Source organism: Lepus europaeus, unplaced genomic scaffold, assembly GCF_033115175.1.
Source record: "Lepus europaeus isolate LE1 unplaced genomic scaffold, mLepTim1.pri SCAFFOLD_751, whole genome shotgun sequence".
Taxonomy (NCBI): Eukaryota; Metazoa; Chordata; class Mammalia; order Lagomorpha; family Leporidae; genus Lepus; species Lepus europaeus.
The window spans coordinates 1-20,000 of record NW_026909585.1 but is presented as its reverse complement, the minus strand read 5'-3'; the positions used below and the strand labels follow the sequence as shown (position 1 = coordinate 20,000).

General features: G+C 39.1%; 1 protein-coding gene across 1 annotated transcript; it reads left to right on the top strand.

Moving 5' to 3' along the window:
• Positions 1-3,026: 3,026 nt before the first annotated feature.
• On the top strand, positions 3,027-17,250 carry LOC133755693 (rap guanine nucleotide exchange factor 2-like; the record flags this gene model as incomplete). The annotated part of the gene is given in 10 exon segments (XM_062185723.1): positions 3,027-3,204; positions 8,386-8,522; positions 9,138-9,296; positions 14,312-14,464; positions 14,747-14,911; positions 15,869-15,976; positions 16,076-16,145; positions 16,148-16,278; positions 16,383-16,491; positions 16,993-17,250. Coding segments are annotated over 10 exon segments (1,461 nt in total), but the record flags the coding sequence as incomplete, so codon positions are not given.
• Positions 17,251-20,000: the final 2,750 nt, after the last annotated feature.

The following is a 20,000-nucleotide window of genomic DNA, read 5'->3' as shown; positions in this document are numbered from 1 at the left end:
TGAGTACTCCATATGAGGATTTAAAAACGAAACTGGCTTGCCTATTAAATTAGCACAGATTTTCTTATTTAAATACTTATAGGCAGACATTTTTATATACTCCTGATAGGATTGAAATTTTTGGAAAGCAACCTAACACTTTACATTAAGAGCTTTAAAATTTGTCCCTTGCCTTTAGGCATTTATATAAATTCAAAGTCTAAATTGAAGTGAAAATCTATGATAGCATGTAATTAGAAAAACATAAGCTATTCTGATATTCAAACTAAACTTAATGCAACCATGATGTTTATGTCTAAATATATTTTATACTTTCCACATATGTATGATTTTATGTGGTCCTGCTTACTTCTTGTCTTTCTTACATTAACATCCGTATGAGCATTCAGTATAACTTTCTAGTCTAAATTTATATTGGGGTCTAAATTAACTGCTATTTGGTTTAATTATATAGGTTTGAGATTCTGCATAGAAATTATTTACATCAAGCGTACTTACCAAACAGCCTCTGAAATGTAGAAGTATGTGTGGGATGTTTACTAAGCAAAACTTCATTTTTTGGAAATACTTTAAGGAAGTCATAGAGCTTTCAATATCTACCTGAGAATATTAATTTTAAAAGCAGATTACTATTTAACTATTACCAGGCAGCTAAGCCAGTACGAAGCTACACATGTATAAGGTAGATTAATTTAGGACAAGAGTTATTTGCCTACTGAAATATGTAAGGCTTTCAGCTTGCTTCTGAGACAAATATAATTAGATGCCCTTTAAATATAAAATGTCAATGTAGGGGCCTGCACTGTGCGGCATAGTGGGCTAAGCCCCGACCTGTGGTGCCAGAAAACATATGGGTGCCAATTCTAGACCCGGCTGCTACTCTTGCAATCCAGCTCTTTGCTATGGCCTGGGAAAGCAGTAGAAATGGGCCCAAATCCTTGGGTCCCTGCACCCATGTGGGAGACCAGCAGAAGATCCTGGCTTCTGGCTCTGGGTTGGCTCTGCTCTGACCCTTGTGGTCATTTGGGGAGTGAACCAACAGATGGAAGATCTCTCTTTCTATTTCTCTTTGTAACTCTGTCTTTTAAATAAATAAAATAAGTCATTAAAAACAATCTATATAATAGTTGTGTTCAAGGCTCATTGCTGATAAGCAGAAAGGTAGAGGGCGCACACGTAGTAAGATGTAGAGTGTAAGGAGGGGTTCTCCTCTGCTTGTGTCTGGCTTTCTTGTCCCTTATTTTATACAAAAGAAGGCTTGTAAGAGGCTAGAAGCTGTACTTGCAGTTTGTAGATGGTAAAACGGGGGCTCGTGGAGATGAAGTCTCGCTACAATCCCATGATGAATGGTAGAGGCACGATTTGGAGCCACTGAACTCTTTGTTTCTTTATTCTGTGAATATAAAGTTAGCAGACACTAGGTTGAGATTTTTTCCTGGAAAGCAATTTATGTGATTAAACTTTTAACTCAGCATCCAAATGCCTTGCTCAGGAGACAGTGCTATTAGTAGATTCCTGAAAATCTGTTGAATATCAAGTTCTTTTAAAACATATTACTCGGAGAATTCAATAGTGTTTTAAACAAAATGGATATTGAGCCTCAATAAAACTAATCCTCCAAGTTACTGTTTTAATGAATTTTTTATGAAGATGTTATTTCTTAGAGGATGGAAAACATAGAGATAACAAACTATTTTCACTTCCAGAAATGAGGTTCAGATTTGGTGACATGGATCCAGTGAACATTTGAAAATCTGTATTCTTTGGAAGACGTCAATATAATCCTTTTAAGTGATAATGATTTATTTTGGATGCTCTAAAATATATTTTTCATCTCTTAGTCTTTACTAGCTATTTTAAAATTAAAGAAGAACCTTTAGTTAAAGAAATTATTGAAGAGAAATTTTTTTTTCTGTCTTCAGTGCCACAGTGCCCATCTTTACTCTGTGCACATGTTAAAAGATGTGCAAGGAGGTTGGCTTTGTGGCACAGTGGGTTAAGCCGTCATTTGTGATGCCAGTATCCCAAATAGGTGCCAGTTCATGTTCCAGATGCTCCACTTCCACTCCAGCTCCCAGCTAATATGCCTGGAAAAGCAGCAGAGGATGGTTCAAGTGCTTGGGCCCCTGTACTCACTGGGAGACCTAAATGGAGTTCCAGGCTCCTGGCTTCTACTTGGCCAGCTGTTGCTTCCATTTGGGAAGTGAACCAGCAGATGGGAGTGTTCTCTCTGTCTTTGTCTCTGTAACTCTGCCTTTTCAAACAAATAAACCAATCTTTAAAAGAAAAATATGTGTATAAGGATTGGTAGTATATTTGAAAGCATAAGATAAGTTGGAGCAGTTGGGTCTTAAACTGGCACGCATATGAGATGGCAGCACCACAGACAATGGCTTTACCTGCTACACTACAGCACCAGCCCCTAGTGTGTATCTTAGTAGCTTGAAATTTAATTGGTGATACAATCAGTTATACTTGATTAATGGGAAGAAAGAATGTGTCATCTTTAGGGATCTGGTCTCCCCAACTATTTCTTGATTGATAGTTTGAGTGTGGTCATTGGAATAATCTAATTAATTGATAATATGTTTGTATATTTATCAAATCACCTTTGATTTGTGGTTCACTTTGTCATAAAGACTATCTAATGTGGAAAAGTGATTCTTGACGTTAGCAAATTCACACCTGTCTTGTGGAGAAGGAACTGCTCATAATTAATAAATTGTCACCCTTGAGCTTTCAGCTTAAGCCCTTCTCTTTGAAAAGTGGAATGAAAGCAAGTATCTTTCCTCTTTAATTCTGCTTCAAATGCCATGTGACAGCTCAGATAAGAAACCGTAATTACTGAAATAAAAAACATTAATCCTGACCTAACATTTAATAGGAGATAAAAATCACTCGTATTCTGTTGAAGTAATTCTTTTGTGCAGTACAATGTCTGATGCATAAATAGTTGTTGGATGAAAGTAAACAGAAGAAAATTGATTTGCTTAGAATAGTTAAAAAAATTTTTTTTCTGGTGTAAGGCCACCGAAAGTGAGGCTGGTGATATGGACCTGAGTGGGCTGCCAGAAACGGCGGTGGATTCCGAGGACGATGACGATGAGGAAGACATCGAGCGGGCGTCGGATCCTCTGATGAGCAGGGACATTGTGCGAGACTGCCTGGAGAAGGACCCGATCGACAGGACGGACGATGACATCGGTAAGTTCGAGTGACAGACGGCATCCAAGAGTGGTGCAAAATACCAGGAGGGACCATGGTCTCGTCCAGTAGAGTGAGACACGCAGGCTTCGAGAAGTCAGCATTTGTTAAATTCTCTGGATGTACAGCAGTGTTGGAAGTTTTCCTTTTGTGTAAATAGTAATGTTTGCTGAAAAAAACTTGACCCAGTCAGTACCTCCAAGAGGCTTAAATAAGACTGAATAGAATTTCCTAGTAAAACCTTCCCATGTGCTTCTTTCTTAGTTCATGACAAGAAGGGGTGGGGGGAATTAGAAGTGATCTTCTAAGCAGTGTTTCTTTATTAATTTCTTGTAAAGATTATTCTGTTAAGCTCATGGTTCTGTAGGTAAACATTAGTCAACTCAAGTCACAGCGGGTAAAATTGTTCCACACATGAATCTGATTCTACCCCGGTTACATATGGAGATGAGACTAGGTGGAGGAATTCAGCCAAGTGTCAGGTTAGCAGCATGGGGGCTACAGAAGTTTAGACCCTAAGCTTAAAAATTCAGCTGGCCTCACCCACCTTTCCCTTGGAGCAAGTGTGGCATTGTGTTTGGGGATGCCTCCCAGACTCTGACTTCTTTCTTGGAATAATATTTCTGAAATCCGTAATCAGCCTTGCCTGGCGTTGCTTCCACCACTGCCCCAGCTCTTGGGCCAGTATGTATTTCAGGAGAAATTCTATGCCCCGAGTCTATGGGATCAGAGACAGGAGGGTGCGGGCGTGAGGTCGAGCGCTTGCTGCCCGTGTTTGAGTAGACCGCCATGTGAAGAGGAACGTGTAATAGTTCAACTATCTGCGAGGAGATTAAAGGTAGAAAACCAGAACCTTGGATTAGATATTGAAAACTGAGTTAAAATTGTTTTTAAGAATTGCAAACTATGGGAGATGTATGTCTTCAGCCAGTGTGGTTCCGCGGTTTCTGTGGTTCCTGGTGAGTCGGTGGTGAACCAGAAAGATGAGGTCCTTGCTGTCTGTCTTTTAGGGGGGCGGCGTGGTAAGCAGGTTGTGGTGAGTTCAGTGAGGAAGGCTGAAGCGGGGGCTGGGCCAGCAGACACAGAGGAGAGGACTGAACAGAGCTGTGCTCAGTGCTGCTCCCTGAGGATTTAGGACTTGGCTTTCTTGGTCCACTACCACGTGTTTATCGGATTTCCAGCATCCAAAATTGGATTTCGCTCTCTCATTCTTTGTCCTTGCCAGCTTCTTTTTAAAACTTCTTTATTGTACTTTAAAGAAAGATTTACATTGAAAATGTGTTCAGTTTAGCATCTTAATCCAGGATCCTTGCTCGTAGCTGTGTGTGTTCCTCCTTTAGTCAGATGGACCGTTGCTGATGAACAGACTGACGTGGAAGTTGTCCTTTTGTACCTCTGGAGTCTGTTCACGGTAGCACAGTCGCGGAAGAACATGCAGGCTATTCAAATACGTGTGGCGCGTTTGTCGTTCCTGGAAATTTAAGGCTTTCAATGTGTATGTGAGAAGCTTTCTCTCCCAGAATCTCTGGAAAGCAGGAGCTGTGCTTTTTTTCTGTGAATAAATATAAATACAAAGCTGTCTCTTTTAAGAAAAAAACACGCTTGTCTGTATAATCTCTCCAGTAAATAACATTTGTTTCAATACAAAATCGCTTGGAAGCAGTGACAATTCGGATGCTTACTGCTATCAAATCTACATGTATGTGAAGTAATAAATCATTACCTGTAAAGAGGAGGACTGAAGAGTGTTGGATCTTGCAAATGCTGTATTGTAGCCTTCAAAATTCAGCAACATGAGAGGACTCGAGCTCGTTTGCTGTTACACTGTCACTAAATCTCACTCATGCTCCAGTACTTTGTGAAAATGAGACATGTTTTATATGACCGCAAACATCTATGTGATTGATGATTTCTTTAGACTCTTCTCTTCCTACTTAACCTTCCTCCCCTCCTGCAAAAAAGTCTGGGGCCGGGGGGCGGAATGTGCGTGCTGCACAGGTGCAGACCTGAGTGTTTAGGTCAAATTAAATGAAATCACTCATATTTGTTCTTTTTAAAAATATTATTTGAAGGGCAGAGAGAAAGAGACAGAACTCGCATCAGCTGGTTCACTCTGCAGATGGTGTAATGGCTGCGGCTGGGTGGAAGCTAGGAGCTCAGTGTAGGTCTCTCATGAGGCGGGGCAGGGATCCAGTGACTTGAGCTGTCACTGTTGCCTCCCTGAGCCTGCAGTAGCAGGAAGCTGGAAGCAGGAGCGGGGACCCAAACCCAGGCACTGCAGTGTGGCATGGAGGCGTCCTAACTACTGCCTCCCAGATTTTCAACAACTGCAAGGAGGGAGCAGACTTCCTTTGGGTTCCCCGAGCTTCTTGGCTGGTCCTTTGTTTCAGCACTTTGAAGAGAGGGACTTTATCATGTTCCTTTTCACTCGAAAACTCCAAACTTTGTAAGTACTCAGTCACCAATTGCTTGTGAATATTTTTGTTTTAAGGGCTTTCATACATTAAGGTAGAGAGAGCTACTTTTAACTCAAGGACTTCTTGATCTTTCTGCCTCTTGTCCTACCAAAAAAACTATGCATTTTTGTGTAAAATCTAATCAGACGAACCAAGATAAGCAGTGTTCTGAACTGGCTTCGGCTTGTGGTGTCTGTAAGCTGATTATTTGTTCTTAGTGTCACATTAACCAGAAAAGATTTTTAAGATTAATGTTTTTCATAAACTGGATTATTCCCTTAACTAACAAAATAGCGTACAGCACAGCAGTATATCATCCTAGTGCATTAGTGTGTGATTCTAATATTTCTATCATGAAACAGAAAAGAAAGTAGTACTTCTTCTCCCATCTGTGACCGCTGCTTTGCATATGTCCTGGGAACTGAGGACCCGTCCTGACCTCTGAAGTCTTGGTCATCCTAATCCCTCAACCTCATACCCCACCCATGGCATCCATACTAGAGTTTATTTTGAGCTCCTTGTAATCAAATACTCTCTGTATATAAACGTGTGTGTGTGTGTGTGTATGTAATATGTCATATATGAAGACTGGTAATAAAGTTCTTTATTTTTTAAATTGTTTCAGTCCTCCAGTGTAATAAATACTAGGAAAGAATTTACCACAAAACTAATGATGCTGTTGTTGAATCTTCGAGAGTCTTAAAAACGCTGAGGTGCTGTTCAGTGAAGCGTGTGTGTTAACTTGAGTTTTCCGCTGAGCCCAGGGAATCCTGTACATTGGCTATGATATGATCTTTGCTGCTTCCTGTATTTATCCTTGTAACACGTGTAACGTGGTTATTTTCTATCCTGCTATATTTTCTTTCATGCTGGCCACTACTCTTAAATCAGAAATTGACTTCATGACCCACTTACAAAACAGGAATCTGCACAAAGCAGGAAGCGTGTGTGAGCACGCTGTAACTCACGAGAGCGAGTATCAGTGAAGACGTTTCGTGTTTTCTGCCCACTTCGTCTTCCCTGCTCTCACGTTTGTCTTAAACCTGTAAATCTCGGCTTGCCCAAGGAGAGGCAGCAGCTGCTGGAGACGGAAGAACAGCGCAGTGTGTGTTCTGTGATGAGGGCTGACGGGACAGGAAGCAGAGGCTGCCAGCCACAGCTGACTCCAGCGTGCTGGTCTCAGAGCGTGACTTCTCCAGGTGCCTTCCTGTCTCAGATCAGAAGACCATCACCTTCATAAAATAGCCATTCCTGCCTGCCAGACGTGGAGCGATGCGGGTCACCTCTTAGAGTTGTGATCCAGACTCTTCAGGGCTGTCCCCATTTTACAGCATGGCACAAGTCCACCTACCCATTCCAGAAATACCAGTTGCACTCAAGAGAACGTAGCTGTTTTTGTAAGGGATGTGCTTTGATAGTTTTATCTTTGTTATTGAAAATGCTGTTGCAGCAGTGCCTCCCTGACTTGTGAGCCGGGGTCGGGTTGAAGAACACCTTCCTTTTGGGCAGGATCCCTGTCAGAGCGACCCTTCGTAAGGAAGTTTCATCCAGCAGGACTGGCATAGATCTGACCACAGCAGAACCTTACGCAGCTCCACCAGGAAACCCCACTTGTCATTCCTCTTGGAAACGTCATGTTTTCACAGAATGTAACTCTATTCTTCTTTGTTTTTGCAGTTAACTGTATCCAGTAGCAAATGTTTAAGTGAATCTTAACAGATAGAGAGATTATACATAGGGGCAGTAGATTATGTAGGAACAAAAAAATGAGGAGTTTTTATTTAGCTGAGAGTTTGAATGCTATCATGACTGTAGTAACAAAAATGCCACAGTAGCAGTTCTCATTTATTGGGTATTGGTGCCAAAGCCTTTGTCATCTTCATTGCGTTTGGTTCTCACAGCTGTTCAGTGAAGGTGAGTATTAGATTAGTCTTTTACAAATGAGAAAACTATGCCTTAGGGAAGTTCAGCAACTTGCCCAAAGTAATACAGCTATTATGTATTTAAGTGCCTGGCAATACACACTAAGCTGTTTATCTCTCTCAATAAAGTTCAGTAGAGCTTTGGAGGAGCATGGTCCCAACTCATGTCACTAATTATATGAGTTGGAACCTCACTTTCCTCCCTGTGAAGTGAAAAACAATACAGGAGAGGCCCTTGCAGGCAATGTAAAGCTACCTCATAGTAGTGAAACAGGATCGAAAAGTACGGAATGTGTGGCTTAGAGACACCCTGAATCATCCTTGCCAACAGCCCAGTCTATTGCTTCGCAGCCTTGCCGAGAGAAGCAATGGCCAAACTTTTCTTTTTTGCCAGACTTTGGGATCAGTTTTCATGTGCATTTATCAGATCATATTGTAAATTTTAATTGATTATTTTTTATGAACCTGTCAGATCCATAACAGATATCCCTTGGGATATTTGTTAGTTAAAGACAGTTATTTATGCTGATTGTTTTATTTATCCACTGGGATGGACTTACTGACTTGTTGGATAATTCCCAGAGCTCCGTTTCATTTCAGCTCTCAGTATGAGCTTAATAAGATCATAGCTCATCTTCAACTGAAATTTCCATTTGAAGTTTACTAAACATCAGTGGCAGTAAAATTTGAGTCATGATGTAAACGGGTACTTCTGATCAACAAGGGAATGACACCATTTCTGAATACTTGTTTTGGATAAAAGTTGTAGTTCTGACAAGGAACATCTTTTGCTTGCTTTTCAGAACAACTCTTGGAATTCATGCACCAGTTGCCTGCTTTCGCCAATATGACGATGTCGGTGAGACGAGAACTCTGTGCCGTGATGGTGTTCGCAGTGGTGGAGAGAGCAGGAACTGTAGTGTTAAATGATGGTGAAGAGGTTGGTGAACACTCTACCACTTGAGTTTCTGTTTGAGGATCTTTCAGGACAGTGCTAGAACAGAAACGCAATTTTTTTTGTTTACTGTTTTTCTTTTTAAAAGCACACATCATAAGTTTGCATAAGTCAAGAATTATTATATACTTTCTTATGTCACAGTATTCCAAACTCACAGTTTTATTTTCTATTATATGAGCATTACATAAAATATTGATAGAGATTTTTTGATGTATTAACGTTTCAGTTTTTGCATCTTAAATGTTCCTGTAATGCTTTTTGTTAGAACAAAACGCTATTCTTATTGAGGTAATTGTTTCATTTTGTTGAACATGCACTTTGGGAGGCAGAATAAATGTTTTTCCTTGTATCAGTTTAAAGAATAACATGCAAGGTCAAATTGGAAGAATAACGTCTCTGAGCTAGGTGTTTGAAAATATGTGGACATGTGACTTTTGCTCCTGTACTGTGAACTTGGTAGGCAGCTCACTTCATTTGAGTTCTTGGTTCCATGTTGACGATGGAGGATCACTGAAGTCATTTAATCACTCTAGCACTTAGGACAGCATGACTACAATAGTGCTTTCTCATTGTCTTCTCTTTTTCTTTTTTTACCAGCTGGACTCCTGGTCAGTGATTCTCAATGGTTCTGTGGAGGTGACTTATCCAGACGGGAAGGCAGAGATGTTATGCATGGGAAATAGTTTTGGTGTCTCTCCAACCATGGACAAAGAGTACATGAAAGGAGTCATGAGGACAAAGGTGGATGACTGCCAGGTATAAAAACATGTCTATTTTGTTTTTAATAAAGAACACTTATGCAGCTGTGGTGAGACTTCCCTACCTTTGTAAGTGTCATCTTTTAGATTTGTAGATAGATTAACATAAAACTATTACTTGTAATCTTATCACAGCCATGGACATTTTTAAAGAGTTTTATTTTTATTAATTAATTAGTTTTATTTACTTGAAAGAGACAAAGAAAGTTTCTCCCATTCACTAGTTCACTCCCTAAATGCCTGCAACAACCAGGTCCGGACCAGACTGAAGGCAGGAACCTGGAACTTAGTCCACGTTCCCACCCACTTGGCTATTAGGAACCCAAGTACTCTAGCCATCACCCCCTGCCTCTCGGGATGCACATAGCAGGAAACTAGAATCAGAAGTGCAGCCAGGACTTAACCCCAGGCGCTGTGATGTGGGATTTGAGCTTCTTAACAGCTGTGCCGAATGCCTACCCCCAAAAGGGTTCTACTTTTAAGAAAGAGTTCTATAAATCTCCATCAATAATAATGAATGACCTCGTCATCAAATATATTAAAGTAAAATGCATCTTTTGAAAAGAAACTTTAAGTAGATTAATAAAGATGTGGTACAAGTTGCAGTGTTTTTATTTAAATAAGAGTTAATTTTAGAAGAAGCATGGAAATTAATCATAGTATGAAAAACTAGAAAGACTTACTGCTAAAAAATGCTTCTAAAATTACTTTTGCTAAGGAGAAATAATATCAGTATTGATATTTAAAATAACTAATAGAATAGAGCAAATATGAAGTTAAAATGTGACAGTTAATTTAACCAGGGACCTCTATATTAGTAATAAATAAGTTTAAGATGCTTTTGTTATTGTTTCTAATTTTTATTTTCATAGAAAATTTCTTTGAAAAATAAAATGTCTTCATGTAAATAAAACAAGACTTGACCTAGTTAACTACTCATTGTTTTTATTAGTCTGAGTTGAAAAGCTTATGCATATACTTTATTCTAAAAGAACATAATTGCGTTTTATAGCATCAGATCAATGTAAACTGGCATCACTTAATTTTCCATATACACATTTTACTTTACTGCTATAAATAAAAAGTTACATGTAGCATTAAAACATTTTTGCTAGATAAACCTTTGGTGAACACTCTTGAGAAGAAAAACCTGAATTCAGTGTTTTAAATATGTAATAACAAAAAACATCCTAACTGTAGTCATCTTTCAAATATTTAGTCTAAAGGAGGAAAACAAAATGATAGATGAATTGCAGAGTCTTCATTTGGCCTTGGAATGTGCACTTAAAAGGGATCAGAAGCGCTACTTTGGCTCTAGAATTGTACTCCAAAAAAGAGTAAAACCAAATGAAGCCAAGTCAGGTAGAAAAGTGCTAAAGGTTGTTCCATCCCCTCCCTCTCTCCCTGCTTCTCTCTCTCTCTCCCTCTCCCTGTCTCTCTTTGTCTGTGTCTCTCCCTGTCTCTCAGCAGGTGCTCTGTAACTGCCTCTGTGTGTTGCGATTTCCCTAGCATTTAAGCTGGGGGCCTCTGTCCTTTAAGGAACAAATAAAAAAGTTACTCCTTTTTGAGAATTTCACTGTTACCTTAACACCCATTAGTTGGCCAGACCCCTTTAGTTAGAAATTTTTATCATGGAACTGAAATGGCACGGGGAGCATATAAATGTTTCAGAACAATTGATGAGTATGTGATCTCACTCACAGAGTGCTTAAGTCATGTCAGAAGTACCAGGTAACATTGTTTATCTAGGAATTCTGGGAAAGGAAGAGAAAGTAGGGGCAGTGCAGGGGAAGCATTTAATCTTTTTGTAGAACAAAGGATAGGCGGGAGACCCAGAGTGGCAGTCAGCAAGGTGGCGTCCAGTTCACATGAAAACTCTCATGATGAGACACATAGGTTCCCGTACCCCTAGTGAAGCCCCCAGGAGTGAGAAGGGGTTCACGGGTGAGGTCCCTGCTGGGGCAAGGCTTTGTCTTCATGTCTGCTGAACTCCAAGCCGTTGTAAAAGGAGCAGGTTCAGTCAGTACTTCCACCAGCCCACCTGCTCAGGCCGACTACAACACTGATGGACAATGAGTTCAGACGTTTTAATGTAAAGGCTTGTTTGGGATAACATTTTACTGTATGTCTGTCAGAAAATAAAAATGTTAGCTCTTCCTCTTGGAAATAGAACCATATTTTTATTCACCCGTAAGACAGCCTCCAGAAGTTTATCATTCTCTGGACCATATTGTAGGGGATCATCAGTTATCGAACGAAATGAGCAAACGTGATAGGATCTTTACCAAGCAAAAGCAGTTTTTCCTGGAGTTATCTTACATTGCATTGGGTTTTAGAATGAGTATCATATCATGTGTTGTATGTTTAAGCTCATGTTAAGCCTAAAAACCTGGTGGTGAACAGATTAGATTTGGGAGTCTGTTTCTTTTGGTTGGAGTCTCATGGTGTGCTCAAGCTTTGAATTTTTTTTTTTTTTAAGATTTATTTATTTACTTGAGAGGCATAGTTAGAGAGAGAGAGAGAGAGAGGGAGAGACGGAGAGAGAGAGAGAGATCTTCCATTTGCTAGTTCAATCCCCAAGTGGCCGCAACAGCCAGAGCTGAGGAGACCTGAAGCCAGAAGCCAGGAGCTTCCTCCAGGTCTCCCATGTGGGTGCAGGGACTCAAGCACTTGGGCCATCTTCCACTGCTTTCCCAGACCATAGCAGAGAGCTGGATCAGAGGGACTCTAAGTGGCGCCCATATTGGATGCCAGCACTGCAGGTGGCGGCTTTACCCGCTACACCACAATGCCGCCTCAATATTTTTTAAATTTTAATTAAACTGTGCACCATTACTTGTTACAAGAAAAGCCTCTAGTTTTTGAATTTTTAACTTCTAAAAGTTAAAAGTGTTCTAAACACTTAATAGAAAAATTAATGAAGTAATATTAGCCAACATAGTGGGAGAACCTTGATAGTGCAATATGCTGTTTGTCTTGTGAATATCTGGTGCTACTTCAAAAAACATTAATTTTGCTGAAAATATTGACAAGTATAGTAAATTTGAAGTCACTTGGAATTCATGTTGTTCAGAAATAATGATTAGCATTTGCTTACATTTCCCATCGAGATGATGGTGTGCATGTGAGTGTCTATGTGGTTCTGAAGCTTAGGGGTGTCTCTCCATGTGCCCATTAGGGACAATAGCACCACCTTCGTGGGGTGATGAGGAGGACTTGAGAGAGCAGCTGTAAGGTCACAAGACTCTGGTGCTGCTGCGGCTGCTGCTTTCATTGCTATCACAGTGAGCATGGCGGCCTGCGCTGCGGCATGGCCAGTTAAGCCTCCAGCCACAGCACCGGCATCCCATTCACGCTCTGGGTTAAGACCCAGCTGCTCCAGCCTCTCACCCAGCTCCTTGCTAATGTGCCTGGGAAAGCAGCGGAAGGTGGCCCCAGTCCTTGGGCCCCTTCCCAGAGGAAACTCCAGTCTCCTGGCTTCGGCCTGGCCCAGCCATTTGGAGATGAACCAGCGTATGGAAGATCTGTCTCTCTGTCTCTCCTCCTCTAACTCCGCCTTTCAAATAAATAAATAAAATAAAATAAAATCTTGATAGTATTGCACTGTACCTTCTAAACATCCAATGTAGTCATGAGCAGTACTGCAGGGGTCTAGATGTCCTATGAAAACATAATTCTGGATGATTGCATCCTGTTTTATCTTATGCAGTATAATTTAACCACCTTATTTTTCATCATCTTTGCTCTAAGGGGAAAAGAAATGCCATGGTTTTTCCCATTTTCAAGTGATTTCTTACATCAGAATAAATTATTAAACTTTTAAAAAGACAGTGGTTTTTATGTGTCCAAGCATCTGGTCTTGTTTCTTCACTGGTCTCTGGCTCACTTGTGTAATAAGTCAATTCATTCTTAAATTTCTTTAAAACTACTAAGGGACATGATTACTTATGTGGTTGACCCCAAGTCCTAAAATTTTTTTGTATTTGGAGTCATGGAGAAGCAAGTACTTGGTATATGCTTAATATAAACTTATTCTTTAAAAATGAAGATTATCTTTATTACTACCAGTTATAAGGAATAATGTTTTTTAGGATTTATTCATTTATTTATTTGAAAGAGTTACACAGAGAAAGAAGGAGAGGCAGAGAGAGAGGTCTTCCATCAGCTGGTTCACTCCCCAACTGGCTGCAACTGCCAGAGCTGCACCAATCCAAAGCCAGGAGCCAGGAACTTCCTCTGGGTCTCCCACGTGGGCGCAGGGGCCCAAGGACTTGGGCCATCCTCCATTGCTTTTCCAGGCCATAGCAGAGAGTCGTATCAGAAGTGGAGCAGCCAGAACGTGAACTGGCACTCATGTGGGATGCCAGCACTGCAGGCGCTGGCCTCTCCTGCTATGCCATAGCGCCAGGCCCAGGAATAATGGTTTGACCTACAACAAATTTATGGCTTGTTTTGTGACCTTTTTGAATAGCCTTTATAAAATGGCTTCTCATCAGTATAATTAGCAAATTTAAGCACTCCATGAGTATCTTTCAACATATATTTTCATTAGAACTATTCCTGTTTTTGAATTGTTTCTTTTAAAAATCTTAAGAGGGTGGGTGTTTGGCACAGCCGTAACGACGACACTTGGTTCACCTTGCTCTCTCTCAAGTCCCAGCTCCACTGCTGATTCCACCTCCCTGCTCCTGCGCACACTAGGAGGCAGCAGGTGATGGCTCCAGCCTTGGGTCCCTGCACTCACGTGGAGAACCCTGATGGAGTTCTAGATAAAATTGTTAGGATTTTGAATGTAAATTACGTATAAGTAGTCCAAAAATGAAACTTCTTGATCAAGGAAGAAATACATTAAAAGTAGAGATGCTTGATTAAGGGCCATTACTGCATTAATTTAGAAAGTATGGGAGACAAAGAAAAATGTCCGTATTAAATAATTAACACACTGAGTTATTAGTACTGCTAGGACTTTCTCAGGCGCTTTATCATTAACATGTGACTTATGTTTTATTCCAGTTTGTCTGCATAGCCCAGCAAGATTACTGCCGAATTCTCAACCAGGTAGAAAAGAACATGCAAAAAGTGGAAGAAGAAGGCGAGATTGTTATGGTGAAAGAACACCGAGAACTTGATCGCACTGGCACAAGAAAGGGGCACATCGTCATCAAGGTGAGACGCAGAGCCGCCTCTCCTGCCTTCACAGGAAGGGAGTCTTTGCTAGCACCAGTTACGGCAATTTTGTGTGTTTCATTTTTAAGCATATTTAAAAGTTTTATTTTTAAGAGGATTTTTTTCCTATTAACGGTTATCAATTGCAAAAAATGTTTCTGGATGAATTACACATTATTAGTTATTATCTGTGTTACTACCCAGTTTATGCTGAAGGTTTGAAATTAAGGTAGCATATGTGTGTTATTTGTTCAGGGTGATAATTAAACCTTTTATTTCCAGGGTACCTCAGAACGGCTAACGATGCACTTGGTGGAAGAACACTCGGTAGTGGATCCAACGTTCATAGAAGACTTCCTGTTGACCTATAGGACTTTTCTCTCTAGCCCAATGGAAGTGGGCAAAAAGTTATTGGAGTGGTTTAATGACCCGAGCCTCAGGGATAAGGTTAGAAATAATATTCCTTTTTGATTCTTAGGTGTGGAATGCTGAAGTACAAACTTAAAATTACTATAATGTATGTTTTTGTCATAGCTATTATGTTCAGATTGATTTAATGGAATAGGAGAATGTGTTTGTTAAGCCAAAAAAAGATAAGGTGATACAAATATTACTTTTGTATATTGATTTCTATGTTCACCCCAAGAGATTTTTTTTTTCTTGAAATGCAAATACGTTCACTGCCAAATGTTTAAACTTTAGTTCTGTTGGGATCATGTTTAAGCATACCCAGACATCTGGAGTCCTTGGGAGCCAACTACCTGGAAGCCCTGGTAATCGGCATGCTCCAGTTTGGCAGGATAAGCTAGATTAAAGTGAGCCTTCCAGCGCTTTCCTCAGAGCAGCACTACATGACAGTGCTCGCAGGCTGTAGGACCCCACGACGTCTGGAGGGTTCCCTCAAGGCCAGATTGGATGACCATGTTGTTCATTCTAATCCTCTTTCTCAGATGGCCTGTTCCCATTGCAGGTCGTTCTAGATTTATACTGCTCATTCTCTTTGTCTAGTCAGTCTACCTTTATTATTTGGTTTCTGTCTTCTTTTATATCGACCTTGTACTTCTTTTTTCTTTATATGTTTTGAACTTAAATCAAGATGTAAATATCTTCACAGTTTTATGACTGTTCCTAGCAAAGCAACATAAAGTCTGCATTCAAAATATGAGTATTTTCTGTTTCTGTCTCTCTCTGTAACTCTGCCTTTTAAAAAACATAAGTCCCTTTTTAAATGACTATTTTAATTTTTAATGTGAATAAATTCTTATTGAAGGCTTTATTGCTGCTTTTTTTTCTTCAATATTATTAGGTAAATGATAGAAAGTTAGATATCTTTGTTGAAGTGACTGCATTCACAGGTTGTTAGCACTACAAAGGAGAAAACACTGAAAATAATTTGTTTTTCAGGTTACACGGGTAGTTTTATTGTGGGTAAATAATCACTTCAATGACTTTGAAGGAGATCCGGCAATGACTCGATTTCTAGAAGAATTTGAAAACAATCTGGAAAGGGAGGTAATATTTGTGATTTTTGTCTTTAATAAGAAATCAAGTTTACCTTCATTTTAGTCAGCCTATGTTTGCATTGACACCACTCTTTCTGAACTCTTACAGAAAATGGGTGGGCATCTCAGGCTGCTGAATATCGCGTGTGCAGCGAAAGCAAAAAGAAGATTGATGACGTTAACAAAGCCGTCCGGGAAGCTCCTTTGCCTTTCATCTTACTTGGAGGCTCTGAGAAGGGATTTGGGATCTTTGTTGACAGTGTAGATTCAGGTAGCAAAGCAACAGAAGCAGGCTTGAAACGTGGGGATCAGGTAAGATATTCCTAAATCCAGGTTTATGGGGGAATTTTTATTGTCTGTCTTGTCTTCCATCAGAAGAAATGATACTGTCATTAATTTTATAATTTCATTCTTAGATATTAGAAGTAAATGGCCAAAACTTTGAAAATATTCAGCTGTCAAAAGCCATGGAAATTCTTAGAAATAACACACATTTATCTATCACTGTGAAAACCAATTTATTTGGTAAGTATTTTTGCATCTTTTCATCTTTTTCCTTTTGGTCTTTTTTTTTAAAAAATTCGTACATGCAGGTCTTTAATCATGAAGGGAGACCTTTTTCTAAGTCGTATTTCAAACATCATAAGAATCAAAGTATTTAGAGTAAAGTGAAATCCACAAATACAGAATTAATTACATAAGTGTGTGACTAGATCTAAATCAAAATCTACTGATTTGAAGACCATAAATATGTTTATGATCTATCTTTGTTATTATATGAAATTTATCTTTCGTTGATAAATGCTAAAATGCCTGTAGATTAGAGAGTGCGGTACTTTAAGCTTGGTGTGACCGAGCAACATACAAAGGAATGTCTTGATGTCATTTATGTATTGGAGTAATATATTTCTGCATGACTGAAATTTTGATAGAAGTTTATGTTTCTCATATATTTCCAAATTCTACAGTTACCTTGAAATTATTCAGATTTTTTATAGTTGGTGTTTCTGTTTCCATGTGTTTTAGTATTTAAAGAACTTCTAACGAGATTGTCGGGAGAGAAAAGAAACGGTGCCCCTCACCTTCCTAAGATTGGAGACATCAAGAAGGCCAGCCGCTACTCCATTCCCGATCTCGCTGTGGACGTGGAGCAGGTGATAGGCCTTGAAAAAGTCAACAAAAAAAGTAAAGCAAACACTGTTGGAGGAAGGAACAAGCTAAAAAAAATACTTGACAAGACTCGGATAAGTATCTTGCCACAGAAACCATATAAGTAAGTGCCTGTGCAAATTTTCCGTGTTGTTTATTGGTGTTAAAATGGTATGCAGGGGTAGTGCTAGGATTAATACCTGCACTTGAGTTTGATGAATGTTTTAAGGTTTTATGGATGAGGTCTCTTAGAATCAGTGTTGGACCATCAAGTTTGTTTTCATTCTGTTTTTGCCACTTATTTGTCCACTCCTAATGTTTATTAGAGATGGTATAACACTTGTTCATTCGAACTATATTTTTCCTGTTTAGACTTCTTCAAGGTGTGTCTCCTCCATAATTGATTTTTTTGCTGTTGTATCTTTCTGTCTGGGTCTCTGCTCTACCACCTGCATCTGCTCTTGATCGGCCAAATCACAGCCTTTTTCAGTCATTGCTGTCCATCCCTGCCGTTCTCTTTCCCTGCTTCCTCTTCTGTTTTCAATTCTTTAACTACCGTCAAAAACAACAAGCAGTGCAGACCTCTTTGTATTGTTCCTAGCCAGCTCTACATTAAGAAGTCAGGTGTATTCTTGACTTTCTTCTTGGCTGTGCATTTATGCCAGGAACTAGACTAGGTAAGGTTAGCTCTTTGAGCTTTGTTTGTTTGCTGGTTTATGTCTTCATTTTGCTTCTTCTTTACTTTAGAGTAGCTTTATGAAACTCCATTACTATCATCCAGTATTTTGAATGTTAAGTAGCAGGACACGCCATGTGCACTATGGATTCCTCAGGCTTTAGTAAACATACAGATTTATGCTTTTTCTGGTCATTTAATGAGTCTAAAGAGAGGCAGTAGACTTTAGGATGAAACCAAGCATTTATTTTTAATTGCATTTCAGATAACATTTCACCCACAGACTAGAGAGATAGGAATTAAGATATATTATTGATGGGTTGAGTGTCTAACTTGTGTTGTCCAAAAAAAACTATATAGCATTGATTGGTGGTTTCATGTTCTCTGAAAAAGACTTTAGGTCCTAAGGCTAAGCAATGAGTTTGATGATTATAAATAAAATAAAATATAAATAAAGTCTTAAGTATGTTTATATTGAGCAAGTTTCTAAGAGACAATGGATTAGGGACAGTTGGCATTTACAGAAAATAGGAATTGACTTGTAAAGGAGCCCTTCTCAATGAAAAACTTATTTTTAAACAAGTAAAAAAAAAAAGTAGCTAAATGAGGAATTATTAGCAGCATAATACAGAAAATAGAGTCATATTTGACCATGAGTTAAATATGAATCTTAAAAAAAAATCAAACAGAAGCCACCATGACCCTGCCAAGTATTAATAGACATGTCACATGTAAGAACTGGGATGTAATCCATCCACAGTACAGGATGTTGGCAAGGACTACAGTGTGAGAATACTATGTATAATTTTGTTCTATGTGTATTTATAAAGATATTCAAGTTAGACGAGGGAAACAAAACATAATTAGATGTGTTGATTTTAAAACACTGGGGAAACATCTTAAATAATTTGTATGAATATTTAAGAAAATGTGGCTTAAATATTTTCTTATGAGAATTATTTGAAATACCTTTATATATGTAATGCAATTAAAATGAAAATATTGCATTTAAAGAAGGCTTAGAAAACTGTAGTTCTATAATGTGGTAATAGACTTTATTTGATAGAAGTTACTAAAATTTTTCTAGATATCAATAGGTATTTCTAAAGATTCTAGATTTAATACACATTTTTGTTTTTGCCATCAGACATTATCAGTCTCATAGAAGCTAGGATGTTGGATGGTAACAAATTGACAAGGTTCAGCACAGTAGAATGGTTTGCATTGAGGGGAAAGAAGCGGGTGGGACATGAGAATTAGAGAATTCAAATGTAGTAAGTAGAGAGAAAAAATCTGACTGATCCCAGAGAACAGGAGTGAGTCAATCAACTATATAATCAGCCAAGGTTAAAAGCTAGTTTCAGTAACAATCAAAGTGTTGGAGAAGTTCAACAGTAAAAAAGTGTTATCAGAGAAAGGTGTTTATGTGCTGTCATGAATATGGAGTATTACTCCAAGTTATCCTCATGTTTGTGGGAGAAAAATAATAGGTGGCAGTCAAGAAACTATAGGAGGGACAGGCATTTAGCCTAATGTTTGAGATGTCCATGTGCTGTATGAGAGTAACTGGGTTCAATACCAGTTCTGGCTCCTGACTGCAGCTCCCTGCTAATGCAGACCCGGGGAGGCAGCAGGGATGGCTCAGGAGTTGGGTTCCTGCCACTCCAGAGGGACATTGGACTGAATTCTACCTCCTTGCTTCAGTCTGCCCTGGTCCTGGTCATACTCTCTTGTCTGTCTGTCTGTCTCTCTCTCTCAGCTCTCTGCTTCTCAAATTTAAAAAAAAAAAAAAAAAAAAAGAAGAAGAAGAAGAAGAAACTGTGAGAGTGTAAAGTTAGATCATCATATGAGGTGTTAAAGTGTTGCCGAGACACATCTCTTGAGAGGCAGTTCTCTGGGGCTGTGCCTGGAGTGTACTGTTATTTATAGCTGTTTGTCTAGGAGTGGCCCCGTCAGCTATGTCTAATATCTTTAGAAAAGATACTTATATGTTGGAAATAAAATTCTGCCAATGAGAACATTTTAATCATTCATAGAGAATTAATACTTTTAACTTTTCTGTGAATGTATTTATGTTTTTAAATAGAGATTTAATTTTGCCTGGATTTAACTATGGATTAGAAGACTTTCCACCAAAATCATCTCTAAGTTTACTTTTTGTCTTGACTTTAAAAGGAGGTAATTGCCCTTGGTTATTTACCTCTGTGAT